Below are 25327 nucleotides of genomic sequence, written 5' to 3'. Positions count from 1 at the left end.
AGTGAAGTAATCCTTTAATTTAACACCTACAGCTCCAAAATTTTACACATATACACTAATAACTTTATTAGTGGGGGACATATAAAAGAATTACGGATATGCAATGGTTTACTGTATGTAAACCATGTCTCATATCCTGTCGGGTTCTGTAATGATTTTACAGATGCCGACAATTGAATTTTAACCTATTCTGCTATCTATATCTTTATGAAATAAATATATATATATATATATGTGTCTCACTGACATATATATATAAGCATATATATGTACATATATACACCTATATTATGTGTATACTTTACATGTATTCTATCTATTCTATTTGAACGTATCATTGTGATTTTACAGTATAGCGCACTGAATTGCCGGCTTTTCTAAAGGACACCGATGTGTATTTCTCGCAAGTCACACGCATGGTCCATGTGTAATCCGTTTTTTTCTCGCATCCATAGACTTGCATTGGCAAGTCTTGGCTGAGATACGGTGGTAATCGCAGCATGCTGCATTTTTACCCGCACGTATAATACGGGCGAGATAAAAAACGAATGATGGGAGCTGCCCCATAGATTAACATTGGTCCAAGGCCTATGCAATTTTTTTCTCCATAGCACTCATCCGTATTTCCCTCTAGTGTGACTCCGGCCTAATTGTCAGGAAAGGTTCTATAAAACACCTTACAAGACTGTTGTAAAAGCATGCATCATAAAATTCTATCAATATTGATATCTCTATTAAATCTAGATATTAGATATTGATTTCCTGTCACTATGTATATATTATATTACATAACATATTGTTTTTGTATCAGCACTGAAATTTCTACGTACAATTAGAAATTCACTTCTGTTACCTGGATAGAAATAATAATAAAAAAATATCATGGCAACAAAGGTATTCCCGAAATAATCCATATAAAGTCTAATTATTGAATTGTGTCTACTAATATGCTTATTTGCCCTGTGACTAATCCATTGTTGTTCTAACTTTGTTATTAAAGAACCAATATTATTGCTAATTTACTTTTTTTTTTAACTGTTCAGTGCCTGGAGGAATTCCTTCCGACTCGTTGATGCTCACTCCACTGGATGATGCTATTGTTCTCTCCTGGGACGAACCTACTGAACCTAACGGTATCCTCACCCAATATGAGGTAGGAATACAACGACAGCTCATTTGTAATATATGTGCCCCCCAATCCTAGTATCAGCTGTTTTGGCAACGCACACACTGGCACTTAGGCTCTAGAGTGCCGCTGTATGGTGACTCGCCTAGGCACTCTTTTCTTCCCTGGAAGCAATTGACCCATGGTCCATACCAGAGGACTCCATAGTACAGTGTGGTATTATGCCATAAGTGGATTTTTAGCTTTACACTAATTTAATAATTTAATATATTTATAATAATAAATTTAATTTATTATTATTATTTATTATTAATTTAATAATACAAATCACAAGCGTACAGGTATCTTACCTACGAATGCAGCTCACTATATTTGTGCATGTCTATTCACAAGGGGACCAAGTCACCCCTCAGTATAGATTGAAACTACTTTCATTGCATAGAAGCCTGTGAAATATTTACAGCCCATTTACGACCACATAGTGTTGTACATAGCGCACAGGTTCACGTATTAAAAAACAATACCCTACAGTTATACTTTCGTTGTGGGATACCGTTGTATTGAATTGCATTGTCAACTTTGATATCAAATACATCTAAAAAAAAGTATGCCTATACATACCTGCCGGGAGATATGCAAAGGCATATTTTGTTAGTATCCATCAGTCAATAGGAACTTATGAACACATTCCGAGTGTGTGCTGGGAGTTTTCCCCCTTTTCATGTGTCCTAAGGCTGGAGTCAGACACAACGTATAAAAATACGGTCCATTTGTTAGGCTATGTGCACATGTAGTAAATTTCCCTGCTTTTTTTTTGTTGACAAAACCGCACCTCTTGGCAGAAACCGCATGTGCGGTTTTGGTGCGGTTTTGGTGCGGTTTTTTCTGCGGGTTTTCCTGCGGCTTTTTGGCAGAATTGTCTGCGGTTTTGCACTAGAAGAAATTAAATAAAGTTGGACAATACTGTACTCAAGAAAAAAAAAAGGTGATGTCATTTCCTGCTCCAACCCCCACAGCCTCCATTTTGCTTTTACCAATAATGATGACTGACAGAAATGAGCAGCAGAGTGCCCAGCGGGATGAAGATTTCAGCGGGCAGCCCCAAATGGTCCGCAGGCCGTTCAGAATCCTCATGCTGGGGTGTTTGCTGGAAATCCTGATGCAGCACAGAGAGCAGGTAATAGGGTTTGATGATGTTTGAGTTTTTATATTTTTTGGGATAAGGACCGTGATTATGTTTGGGATTCCATTGTGGATAGGATTGGGATTTGTTGGGAATAGGGTTATATGGCTGGAATTAGGATTAGGCTTGTGATTGGGTTAGGTTATTGATTAGTGTTTGGATAATATAGACTTGGGATTGGGTATGGGATTATGGATTGGGTATGGGATTAGGGTTATGGTTGGGTTTTGGATTAGGGTTGTAGTTTTGTTCGGTTTGTGATTATTGTTTGGATTATGAATACATTTTGGATTGTTGTCGTTTGTGAATTCAGACTTTATATTATGTTTTTGATTACGAGTATTTATGTGATTAGGGTTATGAATCAGAAAATGGTTCACATGTCTGTTTTTTGAGTGTGCTGTCTACTAAATGTAAAATTTCATTTTAGGCTCAGCAGCAGCAGCGCAGAAGGAGAAATCAAGGACGTAAATTTTGGGTGCACCCACTCTTAGTCGACCGAACCGACAAAGGGCATTTTAACGTTCTTTATAATGATTTGAGGAGGTAAGTTGTAAAATAACTCAAGCAGTTTTACTATGTAAAATGTGTATAAAAGTATGTAATCATTATTAACCTTTTTTTTTTACTTTGCAGATATCCTGAAAAGTTTGCGTCCTTCTGCCGGCTTCCAATCGCCGCCTTTGATCATCTGCTTGAAATCTTGGGTCCTCATATTACATTTGCTGATACAGTCATGAGGAAGGCGATCACTGCTGAGGAAAGGCTGCTCATCACCTTGCGGTAAGTAAATAATTGTCGCTTAGAATGTCATTACGGCCCTTTCACACATCAGTGTATCCGGTAGGGGTTATTATATTGGGAACATGTAACGTAGACACTGACACAGGTAGACACACTATAATTAATGGGTCTATGTACATGTCAGCGTGTTTCTTTCCAGCTTTCTTTTTACACCTGGTTGTTTGCCACAACATAGAATACTTCATAGAAGACATCAAAGGCATTTTATAGCGGCCATACATGCTGACACGTTACAGTACATTTTTGTGTGACTTTTCTAATTATTTTTTTTCTTTTCAGGTTTTTGGCCACAGGAGAGAGCTACACATCCCTACACCTCCAATTTAGAGTTGGTAAATCCACCATCTCTCAAATTGTGAGGTGCACATGTGCCGTCATCTGGCAGAAGTTGCAGCCCATGGTGATGCCTTCCCCAACCGAGGAGACTTGGCTGCAGGTCGCGGCAGGCTTTCAGTCTGTGGCCAATTTCCCAAACTGCATAGGTGCAGTTGATGGTAAACATGTACGAGTGCAGACGCCACCACGATCAGGATCACGCTTCTTTAATTACAAGAAGTATTTTTCGGTGGTCCTGATGGCGGTGGCTGATGCACATTACAAATTTGTTGCCATCGACGTTGGTGCCTATGGCAGTACTGGGGATTCTCGGGTGTTGCGAACATCACATGTTGGACAGTAAATTCTTCAAGATGGCGAAACGCTCTCAGCCCCAAGACCTTTGCCGGGTTCCACACATCCAGTGCCCTTTGTGATGGTATCGGATGAGGCCTTTCCATTAATGACAACCCTGCTGCGCCCATACCCACGAAGGGGACTGACTGCCCGGCGGAGGATTTTTAATTATCGGCTGAGTCGTGCACGAAGATATGTGGAATGCACCTTTGGGATCATGACTAGTCAGTGGAGGATCTTTCACACTGCCATCCAGTTGGATCCTGACACCATTGACACCGTGATTAAGGCATGCTGTGTACTCCACAACTATGCTCGTGAGTACAGCTCCGAGGTAGATGTGGAGTACCAGCAGCCACAATGTAATCCAGTGCGCCATGTGGGAAGACCATCCAACTCGGGTGTGCGTGTGAGAGAAACATTTACTGACTACTTTATGAGTCCACAAGGTGCCGTGCACTGGCAATACTCCTGTGCTGGTGTTGAGCAGTCTGAACAGCTGTGAAAGATCCAAGAAGAAGAAGTTGAGCGGCAGCAAAGAAGGACCCGTTTTTTGTTTTTTATTTGGTGGATTGATAACAACATCGTATCGATGGGCACCGCCAGGACCACACGACCACCACTATGGATAATTAAACGTTTGTTTTTACTTTTATACCGGTGGTCTATTGATTGGACTCAGGATGTACTATTGGGGATGCTGGGACCGGCCATTGAGCCATGTTTGCCTCATCTTGAATATTGTAAAATTTTCCTCTTTGGTTAGAGCACCTATTTCAACCTGCTAAGTACCTTGGCTGGAATCAGCCATTAATACTGCCCATCCGCTTAGTTTACCATGACTGGCACTTAATTCAATTTGGTTAGTTTCTTCCATGTTGTCGGGCGTCCTGGCCTGATTCTCCACCATATATGAGTAACATTTTGGATGTACTAATATGTTATTTAAAGCTGATGCTAAAATAAAATGTTTACACCTTTGTGCACAAGTGAAATTTTTTTTGTGTTTAACTTTGTCATAATGCATGACTAAAGTTTTTGGATTGGTTGAACACATTTGGTGTATTTGTTGTCTGTCTATTGAGTTGCCCTTACAGATTGGAGTTATTATATAATCATCAATTAGTGGTATGATATCCTAGGCTAGAATTATAGTTTCTATGTATCCTTTTACGCCCAAAATTTTTTTTAAATTGATAATGTTATGGACCTCATTTTTAAATTTGCACTAGGTCATGTTTATTATCTAGGTACCATAGTCCCGTAACAGCATCACCATAGTTTGAATCTACACAGTAGTGTTGTCAGGATGTACCCATGACACTGGCCATATGTAGCCGTAGTTTAGGCCCCTTCGAATTTAGAGAAAGAACACAAAGTAAATTTTCAAATAAAAATTTATTAGAAAAACAATAAACTTTATTACAAACATTGTAATTAATTTTTCAATGTGAAAGAGAACAGATGGCCAACAACATTTTGGCCCAACAATAAAAATGTCAGCCACAAACTTTATTTAGTTTAAATTATGGTACTGTGGGTAGTACCCATAGTTTGTTGCTGCGTCCTGAGTGTAATGATTTGGTGGGGGACCTAGCAGCTCAGTTGTGTATGGGTGACTGCCTTGAGATTGGGCATTTTGTGGTTGGCCTTGGTTTTTTTTTCCGAAAAGTCCTAACACGGACATCAAAATTTCATCATACGGCAAAATCGGTGCGGGATCATGTAACGCTGTAAGCGACATCTGTACCAGGCTTGTGAAAATGTTCTGGCGATCCGGTGGCAGGGAGCGAGCCTTGGTTGCAGTTTGGAGAGCAAAAAAATCAAATTCGTCTTCCATGCTAGACCTCTTTATCAAGGCTAGCGTCTCATTAGCGGCTTTGATTGTTTTATCCTCGTTTTTTTGGGGGGGTTTTTTTTGGTTGGGCTGTCCTGACACCGTACCGCCAGCCCTTCCTCTAACTGTTTCCGCTGCAACACTATTTTCAGCAACGGTGGAAGCCGATGCCACAGCATCTGATGACAATGGGGCAGCACCAGCAACATGTTCACCAGCTGAAGAAGTGGACACACCAGCTACATTTGAAGGTCCAGAAGCCTCTTCAGAATCTTCCTCTGCCGGAGGGTCAATATTGCCTTGAGTGCTGTTTTAGGAAAAAAAAGCATAATGTCAATATACTATATACTAATCTTGTAGAGACACAGTGCAAACGCAAGACAAGCGACATGCTGTGGGGACAAAACACGTGTCCAGGGACGTAGCTCTACAACCTCCACAGTTTTTACACATAGTGGAGAGGGAAATTCATCACATCTCCTCTACTATGCTGTTCTATGTGGGCACAACAAATAAAAATAACGGTGGCGTTGTATGAAGCATTGCATACACAGCCAATTCTGTCATACCACCTACAAAGAGAGGATGGATAGCTTAAAAATACTTTTTATTTAAAAAAAAACATTTACCTACGCAGTGTCCGGCCAGTTAACAAAAATTGTAGTTCCTCATAAAAAGGGAACGAGTGTCGGGTAGGAGACGATCCACTTTTATTGCAGCTTGCCACATATTTATGGAATCTGTCCTTCACGGATCTCCATCGTTGCTTGACATCTTTCTCTAAACCAAAAAAAAAAAAAAACATTAATTCTAATATTTAGGTACACCTATTTTTGTAGTGTCAGCGAAGATTTGATTTACCAATTTGCAACTGTGTAGCATTATTACACGAATCCCAGTCAGGATACAGCCGGCGTAACACTTTGGTCCAGCAGTGATCCCGGTAATAGCGGTCCTTGTAGGCCTCGTCAGAAGGGTCCCATATGGCTTGAAAATCACGGACCTACAATGTAGAGATTACAATCATTAAATACTATGTTTACCAGAAAAAAAAAAAAAAAAGGGAAAAGCATTTACGCCAATAAAAAAAAAATTTACCCTAACCCAACCCTACACCTAACCTCAGTGAAAATAGTAATACAAAATATGTAAAAAAAATAAATAAATAAATAAAAAATGCACAAGTAAAAAAAAAGGCCTCTGTGAAGAACCGCAACCTGGCACGTTATTTATTCCGTGTGGATTTACACTATCACACAGCGAGCCGTGACTGACGCCATGCCGGCCACCTCTGTGACTGAAAGGCCAAGGCTGACAAAAGGAATAAAGTTAATTTCCTACCAGCAGCGAATTTTTTTTTGGCCTCCGCAATAGAAGCACGAAGGCTCTTCTGATGGGGTATGGCGGTGACAGTGAGGAGGTATGGCAGTGACGGTGAGGGGTCCCCCTATATTTTAGGGCCAGAAAGGCTACGCAGACAGCTGAGCGTTAATATTTGTAGCCGTGCTATGAATATCAGCCCACAGCTGTCTGCGTAACCTTTCTGGCTCTAAAAAAAGGGGTCCCAACCCAAAAATTTTTTTACGTGGGGTCCCCCTATATTTTAGGGCCAGAAAGGCTACGCAGACAGCTGAGGGTTAATATTTGTAGCCGTGCTATGAATATCAGCCCACAGCTGTCTGCGTAACCTTTCTGGCTCTAAAAAAAGGGGTCCCAACCCAAAAATTTTTTTACGTGGGGTCCCCCTATATTTTAGGGCCAGAAAGGCTACGCAGACAGCTGCGAGCTGATATTCATAGCCTAGGAAGGGGCCATGGATTTTGGGCCCCCCCCCGGCTACAATTACCAGCCCGCAGCCGCCCCAGAACTGGCGCATCAAAGATGCGCCAATTCCGGCACTTAGCCCCTCTCTTCCCACTCCCGCACAGTGGCGGGATGTGGGGTAATGAAGGGGTTAATGTCACCTTTCATCGGTGACATTAAGCCCGGTTAATAATGGAGAGGCGTCAAGAAGACGCCGATCCATTATTAATCCAAAAAAGGTAATTTTGAAATAAAACACAGACACCAAAAAAAAAAAATGTAATGAAATAAAAAAACACAAGTTTTTGACAAAAAATTGTTATTTTTCACTCAATCCAGCGACGCCCTCGTTCTCCTAGAAAAAAATTAAAAATAACAAACCAAATTTATACTCCCTGTTCCGTCGCAGTCCTAAACGAGTGTCCCATGACGATCTGCCATGGAGAACAGTCAAATCCTGAGATGTGACCATACTCCATGGCTGCAGAAACACACTGACAGGAGCTAAGCTCCTGCAGTGTGTTACTGCGCATGCGTGAGAGAGTTTACCGGAGTTCATTGACTCCGGTACTCTCCTTTACGGCAATGCTGCGTGGGAAAGGTCACACGCAGCTACATTGCCGTAAAGCGAGGTCCCGGAGCACCCGAACACCAGAAAACTCCATGAAAAACGGCAGGAGCATCGCTATGTGGTGAGTATGTTTATGTTGTATGTACTTTATTGTATGTTGTATGTGTATTGTATGTGTCATGTTTTTTTTGTTTTTTTTTAACCCTTTACTGAGCAACTGTGCACGGTCGCCGCAGGGACTACTCTCCCATCCTATAGCGATGGGAGCAGCAGTCCCATACAGCGACTGAGCACAATTGTGGGCCTACCGTCGCATGGGGACTGACGCACACAGACTGACGCACACAGACAAACACATACAGACGCACACAGACTGACGCACACAGACAAACACATACAGACGCACACAGACTGACGCACACACATACATACATACCAAATCTATGAGACGGCCCACATCGATCCCCATGCGACGGTAGCCTTCCATGACGTTATGGTGACTTCCTTCTTCTTCCCTACACTCCGCCCACGCACTTCCTCTTCCTCCCGACATCACTTCCTTCTGCTGCGTTTTTTCACCCAATTCCGCAGCAATAACCGCAGATATTTTTATCTCTGCGGTTTTGCTGCGGAATTGCGTGACTCAATGGAAGTCAATGGGTGCAGAAACGCAGCAGAACCGCACAAACAATTGACATGCTGCGGATTGTAAACCGCAGCAAAACCGCACGGAAAAAACAGCACCGTCAGCACAGCGTTTTTGAAACCCCATAGGGTTTCATTGTACTGTACTTGGTCAGCGGAACTGCTGCGTTTCCGCAGCGGCAAAACTGCTGCAGAAACGCAGCAGAAACCGCACCGTGTGCACATAGCCTTACAGACGTATTGCGCAGAAATGTTCCCTAAACAGTGATCCGTATGTCATCCGCTGTCAATGAAATGATGCGTTTTTTGCGCATGTAATCATCCGTGTGACATCCGTATGACGAGATTTTCTCGCCTGCTTCCAGATGGACATATAATGGATTCCAATGACAGGTTACAACACAAACGAAAGAATCTACATAGACACACAGAATACATATACTGTGTGTGTATATATATATATATATATACACACTGTGTAGAACTCTATGAAATATAAATGTATTTATATATATTCTAAGTGTATATATCTATTCTTTCTATTCTTTATTCATGTCAGTGTGATTTTACTGTATCGCGCACTGAATTGCCAGCTTTTCTAAAGGACACCGGAGCGTATTTCTCGCAAGTCACACCTGTGGTCCATGTGTAATCCGTATTTTCTCGCCCCCATAGACTTGCATTGGCGTTTTATGGGTGTAATATGGTGACAGTCGCAGCATGCTGTGATTTTCTCAGCACATATAATACAGCCGAGAAAAAATCGGATGATGGGAGCTGCCCCATAGATTAACATTGTGACGAGTGCTATGCGATTTCTTCTCGCATAATACTGTCTGTATTTCTCTCTAGTGTGACTCCAGTCTTACTCTTCCTAACAATCAGTTTTCTAATATACTTCTATCACCTGCGCTGCTTTTGTAAGCGCTTCTCTGTGTGGGTCTCATTGAAAGGAATCCCCGCCACCAACAACGACGTGCTCTTCTCATTTTGTCTGATTCCAGTTCCCAGTTGTGAAGTAGCAGAGCCTGAATGACAGCAGAGGAATATGTGACCTACACAGAGATGCGCTCACAGAAGCAGCGCAGGTAATACAAGTATACTAGAGAACTGATTGTAAGGAAGACGTCCGATAGTAGTGGAAAATCCCTTTAAAGGGAACCTGTCATGTACACACAGTCCTATCTGTTGACAGCATGATGTAGAGAAGCTGACGCTGTGCAGAATGATATGTTGGTTTGGTGGAAGATTTAGTATAACTTGTACTTTATTCATTGAAATCATTTGTGTTTGTATGTATGGGTCCAGTGGGCAGTCTTACTAGAGATTGACAGCTCTCTCTGCATGCACAGTCATAGTGCTTGTATGTATGGTCCAGTGGGCGATTCCTACTCGTGATTGACAGCTTTCTCTGCATGCACAGTCATAGTGCGTGTATGTACGACTCCAGTGGGCAGTCCTAATAGTGATTGACAGCTATCTCTACATACACAGTCATACAGGAAGGACTATCAATATCTGAATAGGACCACCCACTGGACACATATACCACCAAATATCAGGGATTTCAAATAAAGAAATTCAAGTTATACTGAATCTTTTCCACCAAAAAAATATATCAGTCTGTTCTGCTCCTCCTGTGTTATACTATGCAGCCTGCAAATCAGACACCCTTTTCAGCATGACAGGATCCCTTTAAGATTGTGTTTGCTTCAGAAACAGTATTACTACTATTATAAATGCACTGACAAAGGTCGCTGTATGCGCTGCTACACTGCAGCAGAATGGAAATGATTGGGGCTGTATTTCGACCCACATGGATACAGATAAGTTGCAAAAATTCTGAATTTTTTGCAACTTGCGTGCCGCAAATACCAACTCCATTTGCTTGCACTTTGCTGTGGCGTAACAGTGGGATATTGTGCTATTTGGCTGCTCAACCTGTATTGTGGCCAACGTTGGTTTGTAGCCTCTGATATAACCTGGCTCAGATAAACCACTGGATTTTTAGACTGTTTATATTTTGCTGTTGTCTCAATAAGATAATATTCTAGCAATTCCTCGCTATAAAGATCAATCTTTCAGCGCTACTGCTTTTTGTTTTCAGCTCAGTTACCAAATCATTGAATCTTCAGACCCTGGGGTGAGTGTTCCCGGCCCACGTTCAACTATCTGTAAGCCTCCAAATGAAACCTCCCACCTTCTTAACAACTTGCACCCTGGAACCACCTACCTGCTGAGTGTACGTGCACGGAATAGCAAAGGCTATGGGCAGAGTGCGCTTACTGAGCTCACCACTAACATCTCAGGTATTGTTCAGGAGTTTTACGCAAATTTCCACTTGACAGTTTTAGTTATTACTAACATTTGGTAAAAGTCTTCGTAATGGTTCACCATCACAAGTAGGATTAACGAGACATGGTAGAATCCACTAACTGGACATTTTTAGCATTGTGTAGTTATCCTGAGCAAGGTACGACCTTATCAATCCGTGAAATAATGGTATCCGACTATTGAATTTCAATGACTCTGTACAAGGGAGTAGCTATAGGGCCAGACGGGGCAGTTGCAGTCTTGAGTAGGGTCCAAATGACAAAGCAGCAGTACCATGAAAGGGCAGTATAAATGTGTGATACTGTATTATTGTGCAGTCGTAAAACACTACTTGTAAAAAACCACCATTACAAATTGATATTTCTATATAGTATATTTTTATTTATGTGATACAATGGCAAGGGACTGTTAGATAGCAAATAGTGGTACAAATAAACTGTAAAGAACATAGTCGTAAAGTGAGAGGTGTTAAAACTTCACTTTTAATAAGTATCAATTAAAAAATAGTCACAAAAAACACTAAAATGGAGAGTAAATCATTGATCAAAAAGATAGGTATCCTACAAATTTGGATTATCCTTTTGGACACACATCTATTTATCTGATATGCATTAAAATTGTGGACTCACACATATTGATCCTTTCAATAGAAAAAAAAAAGACCATTGATCCCTTCATTCTATGGATCACCCAGCCGAATCAACTAAATTGCTGAGATTATTCCATTTACTACTTCACCGCATCAATGGGAGAATGGATGGAGCCATGTCCCATAAAATTTTGAGTGGCAACCTCCTTCCCTCTGCCAGGACATTAAAAATGGGTCGTGGCTGGGTCATGGAGTGGCCTAGCCAGTCTCCAGACCTTAATCCCATAGAAAACTTATGGAGGAAGTTGAAGCTCCGAGTTGCCAAGCGACAGCCTCAAAATCTTAATGATTTAGAGATGATCTGCAAAGAGGAGTGGACCAAAATTCCTCCTGACATGTGTGCAAGCCTCATTATCAACTACAAAAAATGTCTGAATGCTGTGCTTGCCAACAAGGGTTTTTCCACCAAGTATTAAGTCTTCTTTGCCAGAGGAATCAAATACTTATTTCTCACTGCAAAATGCAAATACATTTATATAATGTGATTTTCTGGATTTTATTTTTGATTTTCTCTCTCTCAATGTTAAAATTAAACTACCATTAAAATTATAGACTGTGCATGTCTTTGTCAGTGGGCAAACTTACAAAATCAGCAAGGGATCAAATAATTATTTCTTTTATGGTATGTATGCTCACACAAGGTCTTTTTAACATTGAAGGGTTCAATACGTGCCTGATAACAGGATCTAGTGACAACTGAACCACTGTTGGGTATCATTCCTTTCATGTTGATTTTTTATGTGGTCTTGACCTTCAACCCTTTAGAAGTCAGTAGAGGTCCAAGTGGAGCAGGGGGTAGAGGAGGAGGTAGTGCTGTAGGTGGTAGAGGCGGAGTTAGAGGAGGTTGTCAGCGCTGATTTTATATTATTTATTGTTTGGGGGATACTCTGAAAACAGGCAGTGTAATATTCTGCTGGCCACCCTCATGCTGTATTCAGGCCGTCTTATACTCTGTAATTTTTTTGGTTGAAAACAATAGGGAAACACCTTCCTCTGATGCATGGAGGCAACAGGACGTTCTGTGTGTTTTCGTAGGCACGAGGACTGTTGGATGAATGGTGAGGCCAGAACAAGTAGAGGTGTTTTTAGATAGGTTGGCTGAGAGTGCCCTCAGTTCCTGTGCTTTTTCTTCCACCCAGTACCCTGATAAAAGCACAGATTTTGCACCCTCGGCCCATGGGCATTTGTCTTCCACCTCACCCCCTGGTAAATCAGGCAAGCAGTCTGAGCCACAAGTTATGTAGCAGTCACTTCTGCTTTCTGATGACTCTGCTGTGGTTCCATGGGCCACCCACCTGGTCCTGCCCCACAGTTTGAAAGATTGAATGCACTGATAGCCAACTACATGTTCTTTTGGGGGATGAGTACGTGGGAGTGGTAGTGCAAACAATCAGCGGGCCACCACCGCATATGTTGCTTATAACAAAACACAGGTGCCAACTACTGCAGCTATCTGCTGTGTGTACACTGGCAAGGGTGACAGGGGTGATGACTGGGTGGAATATCATGCGGGAGAATATTATTATTATTATTTACTTTTAGAGAACCATTGACTCCATGGTGCTGTACATGAGGAGGGGTTACATACAAAACACACATAGAAATTACAATGAGCAAACTAATAGTGACAGATAAGTACAGTGAGGAGAAGACCCTACCCTTCCAGCCTACATTCTAAAGGATAATGGGGAAGGAGACAGTAGGTTTAGAGCATGCATCAGCTCTGGTGTTGGTGAGGTGGCAGCGGGGTCATTGCAGGCTGTAAGCTGTTCTTAAGACATGAGTTTTCCAGTTCTGTTTGACAGTTCCGAATGTAGGGGATAATTGGATGTGTTGAGTCACAGAATTCTACAGGATGAGGGATATTTAGGAGAAGAATTACAGCTGATTGGATGAGTAACGTATGATTGTGGAGGAGAGAATGAGGTCTTAGGAAGACCAGAGATATCGGAGATATGAGTAGATATGCTCATGGGGAGACAGATTATGGAAGGCTTTGTAGGTCATTGTTACTATCTTGAAGCGGATATGTTGTAGAATTGGGAGACAATTAAGGGATTTGCAGAGGGGAGGCACGGAGGAGTAGCGAGGACAGAAGTGGATTAGTAGGGCAATAAAGATACGGACAGACTGGAGAGGTGTGATGATGCAATGGGGGATGATGAGGTCCTAGATCCCACATGAAGTCAAGGCCATCCGATTGACTTGGGAAGTTCGGAGGATGAAGTGGTGGTCACGCTGCCTCAGCTGCACAGCAAACAAGGGAGCAGGGTGCAAAAGTGTTAAAGCCAGCCCCTAGCCATTAAGTTGGCAGCTACTGCGCACCGTACCCTAGCCTTTTCTCTGTCCATGCTGCCTCCTCCTCCTACTCTGCTTCCTCCACTGTCTCCTCATCCTGTCAGAAAGTGCAGACAATGTGTGCGCGCTTTTGGTGTTCTCACCATGCCTGCTGCTCTCCTGTCTGGAGGGCAACCTCACTTCTACCTTCTTGCTCCACGCCTCATATGGGATGTGCCCACAAGATAGAATGCCACCTTGCTTTTGCTGGAGAGACTGTGTGAGTCGCAGCAAGCGATAATGGAGCCTTTTAAACAGTTATCTGGTATTGCTATGGGGAGCAATATTGACCCTACACATTTATTTAGTATTTTCACATGGTTCATAGAAAGACTTGTACATATCAATCAATTGTAGCTAAAGCAAGCAGAAATGATTCATACAGTTCATACAGTCTGTGACCATTCTTGACTGGCCCAGCCAGAGCCCTGACCTAAACCCAATTGAGCATCTCTGGAGAGTCCTGAAAATGGCTGTCCACCAACGTTCACCATCCAACCTGATGGAACTGGAGAGGATCTGCAAGGAAGAATGGCAGAGGATCCCCAAATCCAAGTGTGAAAAACTTGTTGCATCATTCCCAAGAAGACTCATTGCAGTACTAGCTCAAAAGGAGCTTCTACTCAATACCGAGCAAAGGGTCTGAATACTTATGACCATGTGATATTTCAGTTTTTCTTTTTTAATTTGCAAAAATGTCTGCCTTTCTGTTTTTTTCAGTCAAGATAGGGTGCAGAGTGTACATTATTGAGAAAAAAATGAACTTTTTTGAATTTAGCAAATGGCTGCAATGAAACAAAGAGTGAAAAATTTGAAGGGGTCTGAATGCTTTCCGTACCCACTGTATGTTTCATGAATATCATTGGATGATTGCTATTCCAAACACACATAAATTTGAGGAATTGAAATGGGTGCCCAGTCTCTGCAAGACTTGTCCTGGGAAAAATCAGATAAGTTATCAAACTGTTTGATAAGGGAGGAAATATCTGCCTAACTGCCCACAGGGTAAATGTAGAGGCAGCTGGGCCTGAGGCAGAAAACATTTTGATGCATGTCCTACCCACCACCAATTATTGCTGGATGTTTCTCTCTCCATGTTGCCTCCTCTTCCTCCACCCCCTACTCATCTGCCTCCTCATCCGGTCAACATAACATCTGCACGACCAACTTCAGCACAACCAGGGGGAAACTACAGCAGGCTGTTCTGAAAATCATCTGTTTGTGGGAAAAATCCCACACCGCGCAGGAGCTGTGAATGGGGAGCAAAGAACAGACAGATGTGTGGTTGGTGCCCATAAGCCTCAAGCCCCGCCTGGTGACGTGAGATAATGGATGAAATCGAGCATCCCTTGCCTGGTACATGTGCTGAATTTGGTGGTGAAGAGATTCCTTAAAAATTACACAGCTATGTCAGAGCTACTGCTGAAAGTGCAGGTCGTCTGTGTCCCATTTCAGCATTCTCACCCCGATGCTGCACGCCTGTTTGCTCTGTAGCTTCAATTCTGCCTTTCCGCTCACCGCTTCATATGCAACGTACCCACATACATACCTGGGTGAGTTGCTCTGTGCAACAACACCGTTTCAAGAGCAACAAGGGGGGCAGAATGTGTGCTGTGTTGTGAACATGTCGCGCGCTAATGACGCCATCATCACTATTACTATCCCACTTTTATGCCTCCTAGAAAAACAAAGCATCAGTCAATGATGGATGAGGTGGTGACACATTAGGAAGGGGAGGAATAGGAAGAACAATGACCATTCACACCATTATCAGGCCGGGCATCCATACTTGACTTGGAAGATTGGGTTCTGTACCAAAAGTGGCCAGATACACAAATGTTCAGCCAGGGGACAGTTTTGGAGGAAAAGTAGGAGGATGAGGAAGAACCATGTTCACAGCAGGGTTGCACTAAAATCAACTCATGGGCAAGACTGGAGCCTGTCTGAGGGTATACAAATGATACAGAGGACTGAGACAATACACCTCCACCGAGGACAGTTTATTGTTTCCTTTGGGCAGCCTGGCACAGATGAGGCAATACATGCTGCTGTTGCTTTGCAATGACCGCTGAGTTGCCCAGATTGATACAAGTGCTGAATACTGGGTATACTAGGTGGCCACCCTGCTCAATCACAGCAACAAGCACAATAAGCCATTCTTGTGTCCGTCACTAAAGCGAGATCGGAAAATGCGGGAATACAAATGCACACTGGTAGATGCACTACTGACAGCATCCTCACCTTACAGCAGGGGCTAAATGGAAGCACAAGGCACAGGAGGATGAAGTTGCCAACACAGCTGGGGCACTGGCAGCACCTCGGATGGGATGGTTATTGTAGCAGAAATGTGGAAAACGTTACTCAGTAGGTTGCAAAATCCTGCACCACCATCCGATATTGTCCGTATTTTGCTGCATTACAAAGAGCTGTTATTTGTTACAGTACAAACAGAGGCTTTTTGGCACAGTACTTACAGAGGCTTTTTGCTAAAGTTGAAACAGGCTTTTTGGCACAGTACTCCCTGAGAGTTTGGTGATACAAACAGAGGCTTTTTGGCTCACAAATGGGAAAGACACGGCTGCATACTAGCATTTTTTTTTGACACTCCACTCACAAAATGACGACTGCAGAGTAGAATTTTTTTAAAAAACTCTACTCGTATAAACACAGCAGTACAATAATTTTTTGTTTTTTTGCCCACAAATGAGAAAGAGACGGCTAGATACAATACTCACAAAAACACGCCTGCAGAATTAAATGTTTAAAAGAAACTCTACTCCTAAAAACATAGCTGCAGAGTAAAACATTTTTTTTAAATAGTGCTCGTAAAGACACAGCTGTACAGAAAAATTATTTGTTTGACCTACAAATGGCAAATAAAGGGCTGCTGAGATTTATTTTTTTATTACACTGCCAGAAAAGACAGCAGTCCTGAAACATTATTTGTTTGGCCTACAAATGCCAATTATTTATTTTTCAGTCTACTAGAAAACACCCAACAGTCCTGAAAAATTATTTTGTTGGTTTATAAATGGCAATGAAATGGCTGCTGATAATTATTTGTTCCCCAGACTACTACAAACACACACTGGTTTACAAATTGTTTTCTTTGGCCTACACAAGGCAACAAGTCAGCTGATTCCAATTACACAGCAGCTTAAAGGCACAGTTCTCCCACAGGTTGGGGGTGCAGAGTACACACAGCGGCTTATAGGCACAGTACTCCCACAGCCGGAGGGTGCAGAGTACACACAACAACTTTTGGCACAGTAGTCCCACAGATATGGATAGCAGAGTACACACAGTGGCTTAAAGGCACAGTACACCTACAAGCGGAGGGTGCAGAGTACACACAGCGGCTTTTGACACAGTAGTCCCACAGATATGGATAGCAGAGTACACACAGTGGCTTAAAAGCACAGTACACCTACAGGCGGAGGGTGCAGAGTACACAGCGGCTTTTGACACAGTACTCCCACAGATATGGGTTGCAGAGTACACACAGTGGCTTTTTTACAGAGTGCACAGTCAGAATCTGTCCCTCTCTCCAGCTGCATCCTGTCCCTACACTAATAAGAGGAGAATGGTGGGGACACTCGTGATCTTACCTTTATACAAGCCAGGTCACATGCTGCACAGGCCAATCACAGCCATGCCAATACTTTTCTCTGAAGGCTCCAGTAGGGCCTACAGTCTAAAAGCTTGTTGATTGGCTGTGTTGCAGCCTTTCAACAAGCTTTATTAGACTTGCAAGCTCGAACACGAAACCGGACGTACATTAAAAAGTCTGTGTTAGGGTTTCGATACCGGATACTAATTCAGGGTCTGTGTTGGACATTAGGTGTCCGGTATGGACCACAAACTTTACCATTCAGATTCGCTCATCCCTAGTCTTGTTTCATTGAAGTATTAATGTGTCTCATATTACCACCTAATGACTCCTGAAACAGTGTTGGGTGTCATTCTTCTCTTATTGTAATCCTATGTGGCAGATATATGAGACAAATAGATATTGGAGTATGACCTATGGCCATTGTCGTCCTCTTCACTTGATGTGTACTCTCATATAGATACCTGTCATACTAGTGTTAATTTTGACACATATCAAATCAATAGTTGTAAGTCCAATAGGATTATCCATATTTGTTGGATACCTCCACCTTTTTGATCAATGGTTTTCTCATCATTTTAAGTGTTTTTTGAGGCTATTTTTTCATAGATAATTAGTTTTAATATCTCTCACTTTACTGCTGTGTTCCATATCTATACTGTGAATTGTAATTCATCATCAGACTTATCTTTATATTGCTTTTTAGATGCAAATAAACTGTTTTAGAGTCTGAAGGCTTTAACTTAGATTAGATTCTTTTTCAGCATAGATGACTTTTTGATTTATCTAGATGTTTTCTATAAATTTTTAGGAGTGTAAATTATATATTCTTTAGCTCCTGCATTTGACTACAGAGACCTACCTGCTCCTATTGCTGAGACGGATCAGACTATAACTGTTCTCTTAAGGCCAGCACAAGGAAGAGGATCCCCTGTAAGGTGACTTATAATGTGCATACATTTATTACAGCTATGGTAATGGGAAAGAAAGATTTGTGCCAGGCATCCCAGCAGGATTTCTTTTTATGGCGAGATGTAATTCATTGCTTAGGTCATTATGTGATTGCCCTATTCCCTTATTACCTATTTTCCCATGTACTAGATTTTTTTTTATTTTGATCATCTATATAATTTCCAAGGAGTTGGAGTAAATACTTTCGGACCGCACAAAGACTGTGAATGTCCAAGCGGTCTGCAACTAACTTCTGCAGCGATTTTCTAACGTTCTACTGCAAAGTAAGCAGCTGCACAAGTTCATGTGACTGCAGGAGTGAAAAGTCGGCTGTCAGACACAGCCGGACTCGCCATAGAGAAGGCAGAGATGGTATATAACCTTCCCTGCTTTCTTTATCGATGTATACACATCAATGATCAAGCGCTATCTGTATAGCGTGAGAAGCACGGACAGAGCTTCCTCCTTCTGACCCAGCCGGATGCTGCGAAGGAGCTGTTGGAACACTAGTCTGAATTTTCTTTATAACAGGGATTAATCTACTAGTCCCATTTTTTGGTGAAATCAGCAATACAAATAATATAAAGAGAGAATTTAAATGTTGAGATGTCCCACAAAAGTCTTTTTATGAAATTATGGTGGATGTGTGAAATAAATAAAAAAAGAAATAAAAAAAATCCACTGCCAATCCGAATCACTGTTTCTAGCCCTACCTCCATCAAAATAAAACAAATGTCCAATATACACCAATAATTTATGCAGAAAGGAGAATACAAGTTAAATTGTTTAGTGGCTCCCTGTGGTCATTAAAATGTGAAATATACATGTCTTTTCTTTTGTTTCATTTTCCATCTGATAGCAACAAAGAAATAAAGACCCCTTGTTTCATGAAAAAAAGGCAAAAACAATTTGAATACGCAAATCATTTTTTTACAGTTGTTAAAACTTACTGTACGAAAAAAAACGAAAATCTGCCTGGTTGGGAACAAGGCAAAATGTCCTGTTTCTAAACTAGTTAAAAGAAGTATATTGATGAAATAGATAAATCTAACTTGCTATAACAATGTCATTACACCTTCCCATGTATCAGTTTTTACCAGGTTCTGGTAGAAGGAGAAAGCTCCAGTCGATCTAGACGTGAACTTGCAGTTCCTGGCTGTTTCCCTGGGGCAGGTGGCTATGAGGAAGCTGAGATGGAAGGATCTACCAGCTATGTAGGAGCAGAACTTCCACCGAGTGACTTGCCTCGAGATACCCCCTTTATTGTAGGGGATAATCGCAGCTATGGAGGTTACTGGAATCCACCCTTGGATCCTCGAAAAGGCTACCTTATCTACCTACAGGCAGCTAGCCATCATCGTGGGGTAAGATTTTCTGAAAATGGTGAGATGATGCCATCACTTTTATAGGCTATGGTGTGCTCACCATGTATTCTAGGGAAGGGTAAAGAATGGCAAAGGATTTAGCTGTCAGTAACTATCTTTTTTTCCCATAGGAAACACGTCTAAATTGTGTTAGGATTGCCAGGAAAGGTAAAAACTTAAATATGTCTGTGTCCTAAACACCACTGATTAATTTGTTAATTCATTCATTATGTGCTTTCTAACTCTTTTTGCGTAGATTGTATTTGCTTCTGTGTCATGGATTTTTCAACGTTAACCCCAATACTTTTCTCTATGAACCCCTCTACCCATAGTCTGTCAGTCAATTGTTAATCTTTCTTAGTTACCCCAATTGAGCCCCGACCTTTCTTTCTTTTTTCTCAGCACCTTGTAAGGACAGTCACCGCTTCTCTATGGCTCCTCAACATTCGGAAGAGATGGGGCTTGTACTAGGAATATGTGCCGGTGGTCTGGTTGTGTTTATCATTCTGCTTGGTGCTGTAATTCTTATTGTTCGCAAGGGGTAAGGAACTTTGTCACTTCCAATCAAAAGATTTTAAATTTATAATGATTAAAAAATTGGGAAATTTGTTTTTTGTTAAATATTATTTTGTAAGATTTTTTTTTACACCAGTTATGGACTGTAAGGATAGCTCACAATTTGCTTCTTTTCTCTATCGCTGGCAGAAGAACACAGTTTTCTTATGCTTACTATCCGTGAGTATGACAATAAAACTCTTATATTGCTGCATCCTCTTCTATGTTCATTTCCTCTGTCTCTGCTTCTGTCACTGGGCCGCACTTCGCCTTTGATATGGGTATTGCTGAGGGACAGTACAGCAGCTTGGGTTATTATTCTGGGACCAGTGGTGGTGTCCACTAACCATGTTATCACATTATCTCCCTTCCGAGAGCCCTGAGCACCGCTCACACTATTTACACTATCCCCTGACTTTCTACCACTAGTTGCCAGTTATAAGCCTTGCTAGACCTGGTTTACTATGATCGACAGCCTGTAATCTGTTGGTTGATTCCTGTTCTAGACTTTGGCCAGTATTTTGAGAACCTTTTCACTTGATGTTTCTGCTCCTGTTCCGGACCTCCTGGTATAATGCGTCTTCTGGACCATTCTCTTCATGCCTGTTCTCTGGCCTCTTATATGTCCATGGAAGCCCTTTTAAGAACTACCAGGCTACTACACACAGAGTGTCCATAATATATAAACGGAGATTTAATTTATACTTTAATTTTACAGAGGAACCCTCAACTTTAGAGGAACCCTCAACTTTAGATATTAAAACTCCACCTACATAAAGATGCGGTGAAGAGACCTGAGTAGGCTCGAAAGCTTGCAATGTGTTACCATCTTTTCAGTTAGCCATTAAAAGGGATCAACCACTGAGGACTCTCAATTCTGAATATTTTTTTAAAACTTCACCTGAGATCTTGTTTCATAGACCAGCCTTACTTGTGGTGTTTTCACAAATCTGCTCTACAGTATTCTAGACAGGTATAACCAAAACAAATGCCAGTTCTGTTATGTACTGTGCATATAGCCCAAATATTATATATAAAGAATTAAATGAGTTAATGATCTTGATTATATAAGGACAGATCTTAACTGTGAATTGTATGTTTTCTTTCGTTCTTTCTTTCAGCAAACCAGTAAGTCTAGCTAAGTCTGCTTTGCCAGTACGGCATGAAAACGCTTGCACAGGAGCCACTAGGGAACACACCAAGATCTTAGATCAACCCAAGTTACTACAGGATGAGGCAGCCTTAACATTTTTGCACAATTATGGTTCTCGAGGTATGAAAATGGACCGTGCTGCATGCTTTTGCCATGTTGGGGTTGGGTTTCTTCTTAGGTGATCTTTATTCATTATCTAATTTTTCACAGTAATTCTGAAAATCCAAATTCCATTATAATAATTTATAAATATAGGAAAACAATGTATAATGTATAGATAACAAAGATAAACTAATATTAATGATCCTTCATTATCCTTAGGTGAACCACGTGTTGGATCTGTGACAGAATCAAGCAGTCTTCTAGGAGGATCTCCAAGAAGAAATAATGGTAGGAAAGGATCGCCATACCACACAGGACAATTACACCCAGCAGTACGTGTGGCAGATCTACTTCAACACATAAACCAGATGAAAGTGGCAGAGGGCTATGGGTTCAAACAGGAATATGAGGTAACAGCTTTGTCCTCGTCCTTTGACATCATTTTATTTAACACTTCAATCCAAGTTATGGGGGGTAATAAAAAGAATGATAAGCATAGTATTATGTTGCCTTTTTCGTGTGCATGCACTTTTTCATTCTTTACTTTTTTGCGCTTTGCACAGAATAATAAAATATCAAGGGATGATTATCCATGTTTTTCACAGTATGGGAATATCTGTTTTGGTCATAGTATGCTCGGGAGAATGTGTCTTGTACGTTTGTGCATGTAATAAGTGAAACATGCTGATGTGATATAGGCTTAAAACGTTTGTACAGTGATTTGTTTTTCTTATGTTGCATTTTCCAAGATATATGTGAGACAATGCTTCATTTTCCATCCATTTTTGATTCAAACTGTGTTCTTTCTGCATTAGAGTTTTTTTGATTGGGATGTGTCTAAGAAGAAGGACAAAAGCAAAGGAAGACAAGAGCCACCACCAAATTGTAAGTGGCTCTTTACGACCTCTGCCTTGCCATACGCATATGGACTTACAATTTTTGAATGGACAATTATTTGTTACATATCCTACAGTTCTGCTTTCAGATGAGCGGCACCGTGTTAGACTCCATCCTCTACAGGCAGAGTGCAGTTCCGAAGAAATCAATGCCAATTACATTGATGTGAGTAGAAGACGTACATGACATAGTTTATCCTAAGTATGTATCGTGATGGCGAGCGATAACATACCAGATTAAGACACCTACAAATGAATGCAGCATGTATACTATAGTGAAAGAGCAACAAATATCGGCACAAGGCACTGCTGCCTATATTACTGTGGCACTGTGCCTTAATAATAGACATAGAAGGGAGGCCCCTATAATTTGCTGGACCCTCACTGATCACATAATGAAGGCCACGATTGCTGTACATACATATGTTTATATAGATGCCTAGAGATCTGCCAACATTAATGGTCTCATGGTGCCTCTGAACTTTCCCCTGATGGCAGATGATTGGGGTAGGATCATATTTGGCCCTTTTTTTCTTGCTCACAGGCTAGATGCCACTAAATATGTTTAGGAGCAATTTTTCTCCTTTTTCCTACTGAAGTAAATGCATGTATATGAGATGGTCAGTGAGAATAGATGTCAGCTGTTTTATGCGTATGGCTAATTATATGATAGAAGAGAAAAGTATGGCTGGAATTTGCTTCCTACTTAAAGAGCACCTGTCAGTTTTACTTTTTTTCATAAGACTGAAATAACAAATGTGATAATATCATGTATTGGCTTGCAATGTATCTTTTTGGAGAAATCGGTTTCTTTCACATCTTTGATCGTTCACACTAAATTCATGGTTATAATCTTTTCTGTGAAGACAGTTTTTTGCTTTACTGAGATAGTAGATGACATTTGCCAGTGCCACTCAGAGTCTTTGGAGAAGGGATAGGGAGGAGCTAAAGGCAGACACACACATTCTGCTAGTTACAGGGGTTGTTCTCTGCGGGGAAAAAAAATTTGTTTCATTAATTTTATTTAATATATTTGGAGCTAAAAATATTATTTTCAATTTAGTTTTATTAAAAATGTAGCGAAATTTTGCTTTTATAGATTTAATTTCCTTGCCCTATCAAGCTAGATGTGTTCTGTGGTCATAAATCAGCTAAGAGGAGCTCAAAAAAGACAGACAAAAGAATGATTAGCCTGATAGATTCTCAGATAGCCCATTCTGCAGCCAGCGATAAACAGTACAAAACAAAGGCTATAGAAAGCACACGATGCAACATTTTAATGAAACACAATTCTAAAATGATTCCATTATTTTTTTCAATTTTAAACAAAAATATATGCGTTCAAGTAAGAGAAAAAAATAGTCCTCACTGGGGACATCCCCTTTAAGGAAAATTCTCTACTCAATTCTTAAATAGTGACTGTTTTATTGTTTCTTGAATCAAAAGTCAAGATGAAATACTGCTTCAAACTCACCTGAAAGGACATTGATATTTTAAAGGTTTTATTATTTGCTAAATATTTGGCTGGTGATGTAAAAATGGAATCTGGGCAATGCTCATATATAAACCTTCCCTAAGTGTGTGAAAACAAATAATTGTTTTCTAGAAAGGGGTTGTCCGCTACTAGGACAACCCCTTCTTAAACTAAATGTTCGGCCCCTCTAAAATAATAAAGACTATACTCAACCCCCATGCTGTGCTGTCGCTGTTCTACCGGTGTCGACACTCGCGTCCCCGGGGTTGTGATGCCGTGGAATAACACATGATGCCCGATGCCCAATCAGCGCTGATGTCACTGTCTCCGCCTTCTGACAAACTGAACATGAAGAGGAAGTCCTGGCTGCAGCTGATCCCTGGCCTCCTCTTCATGTTCTGTTTGTACGAATGTGGGGACAGTGACATCAGCGCTGATTGGGCACCGAGCATAGAGTGTCATTCTACCGCATCACCGACCCGGGGAGAGCGAGAGCCGAAACCACTGGAACGGGAGGTGAGTATTGGTTTTATAATTTTATCGGGACGTACATTTAGTTTAAGAAGGCATTGTCCTAATAGTGTGCAACCCCTTTAAGCACTAATTAGGCAAGAATCATATTTGCTTTGTACTAGGGACATTGATAGTTGCCTGCGGCACCATAGGTCTCTGGAGAGAATGCATCAACTATGGTATTTTAAATAATTAAACCAGATGATGATACATATTTTTTCCTAATCAATTTTTTTTTTTTGCACATAAATATTGGAGCTGCCACTTTGTCATAGCATTTGTAAACAGCATTTAGAGATATATATTTTACAGCAGTCACATGGACTATGGAAAGAAGTAGAGAGTATCTGACTCATTGACTTGCACAGGAAAGTTTTCTGTGCATGCTCTGTTCTGTCCAGAGGTCATTGCGCATGGAGGAAGAGGAAGTGAGCTGTGTCCATCACCTAATGTGATTGGTGTGATGTGTAGTTTTGTAATCCTGCCTGTGATGATAATGAGATAACTATTGAAAGATCATCTTTACAGAAGAGGAAGTATACCGTAATTATTATTATTAATATGCTTGGATTATATAGCACCATCATATTCCGCAGCACTTTACAGACATGATCATCATTGTTCCCACTGGGGCTCACAATCTAAATTCCCTATCAGTATGTCTTTGGAGTGTGAGAGTAAAGCGGGAAACCTAGAGGAAACCCAGGGAGAAACAAACTCCTTGCAGATGTTGCCCGTGGTGGGATTT

General features: G+C 41.2%; 1 protein-coding gene across 6 annotated transcripts in view; it reads left to right on the top strand.

Moving 5' to 3' along the window:
* LOC141076086 (receptor-type tyrosine-protein phosphatase U-like) overlaps positions 1 to 25327 on the top strand; it is a 240061-nt gene that overhangs the window by 135343 nt on the left and 79391 nt on the right. For 2 of the 6 annotated variants that reach the window (XM_073563349.1, XM_073563381.1), the window contains exons 9-19: positions 1044 to 1153; positions 10749 to 10950; positions 18407 to 18509; positions 19613 to 19886; positions 20018 to 20054; positions 20289 to 20427; positions 20592 to 20621; positions 21563 to 21714; positions 21916 to 22106; positions 22512 to 22581; positions 22682 to 22758. In XM_073563349.1, coding sequence (XP_073419450.1) covers positions 1044 to 1153; positions 10749 to 10950; positions 18407 to 18509; positions 19613 to 19886; positions 20018 to 20054; positions 20289 to 20427; positions 20592 to 20621; positions 21563 to 21714; positions 21916 to 22106; positions 22512 to 22581; positions 22682 to 22758 — 1385 coding nt within the window. Of the gene's footprint in view, positions 1 to 1043; positions 1154 to 10748; positions 10951 to 18406; positions 18510 to 19612; positions 19887 to 20017; positions 20055 to 20288; positions 20428 to 20591; positions 20622 to 21562; positions 21715 to 21915; positions 22107 to 22511; positions 22582 to 22669; positions 22759 to 25327 lie in introns of all 6 variants that reach the window. The other 4 variants (XM_073563360.1, XM_073563340.1, XM_073563387.1 and 1 more) reach the window with 3 other exon arrangements.

The sequence above is a fragment of the Dendrobates tinctorius genome, unplaced genomic scaffold, assembly GCF_039654945.1.
Source record: "Dendrobates tinctorius isolate UK_male_01 unplaced genomic scaffold, ASM3965494v1 ptg000015l, whole genome shotgun sequence".
Lineage (NCBI taxonomy): Eukaryota > Metazoa > Chordata > Amphibia > Anura > Dendrobatidae > Dendrobates > Dendrobates tinctorius.
The sequence above is the reverse complement of the archived record's forward strand: the minus strand, read 5'-3'. Positions and strand labels throughout refer to the sequence as shown.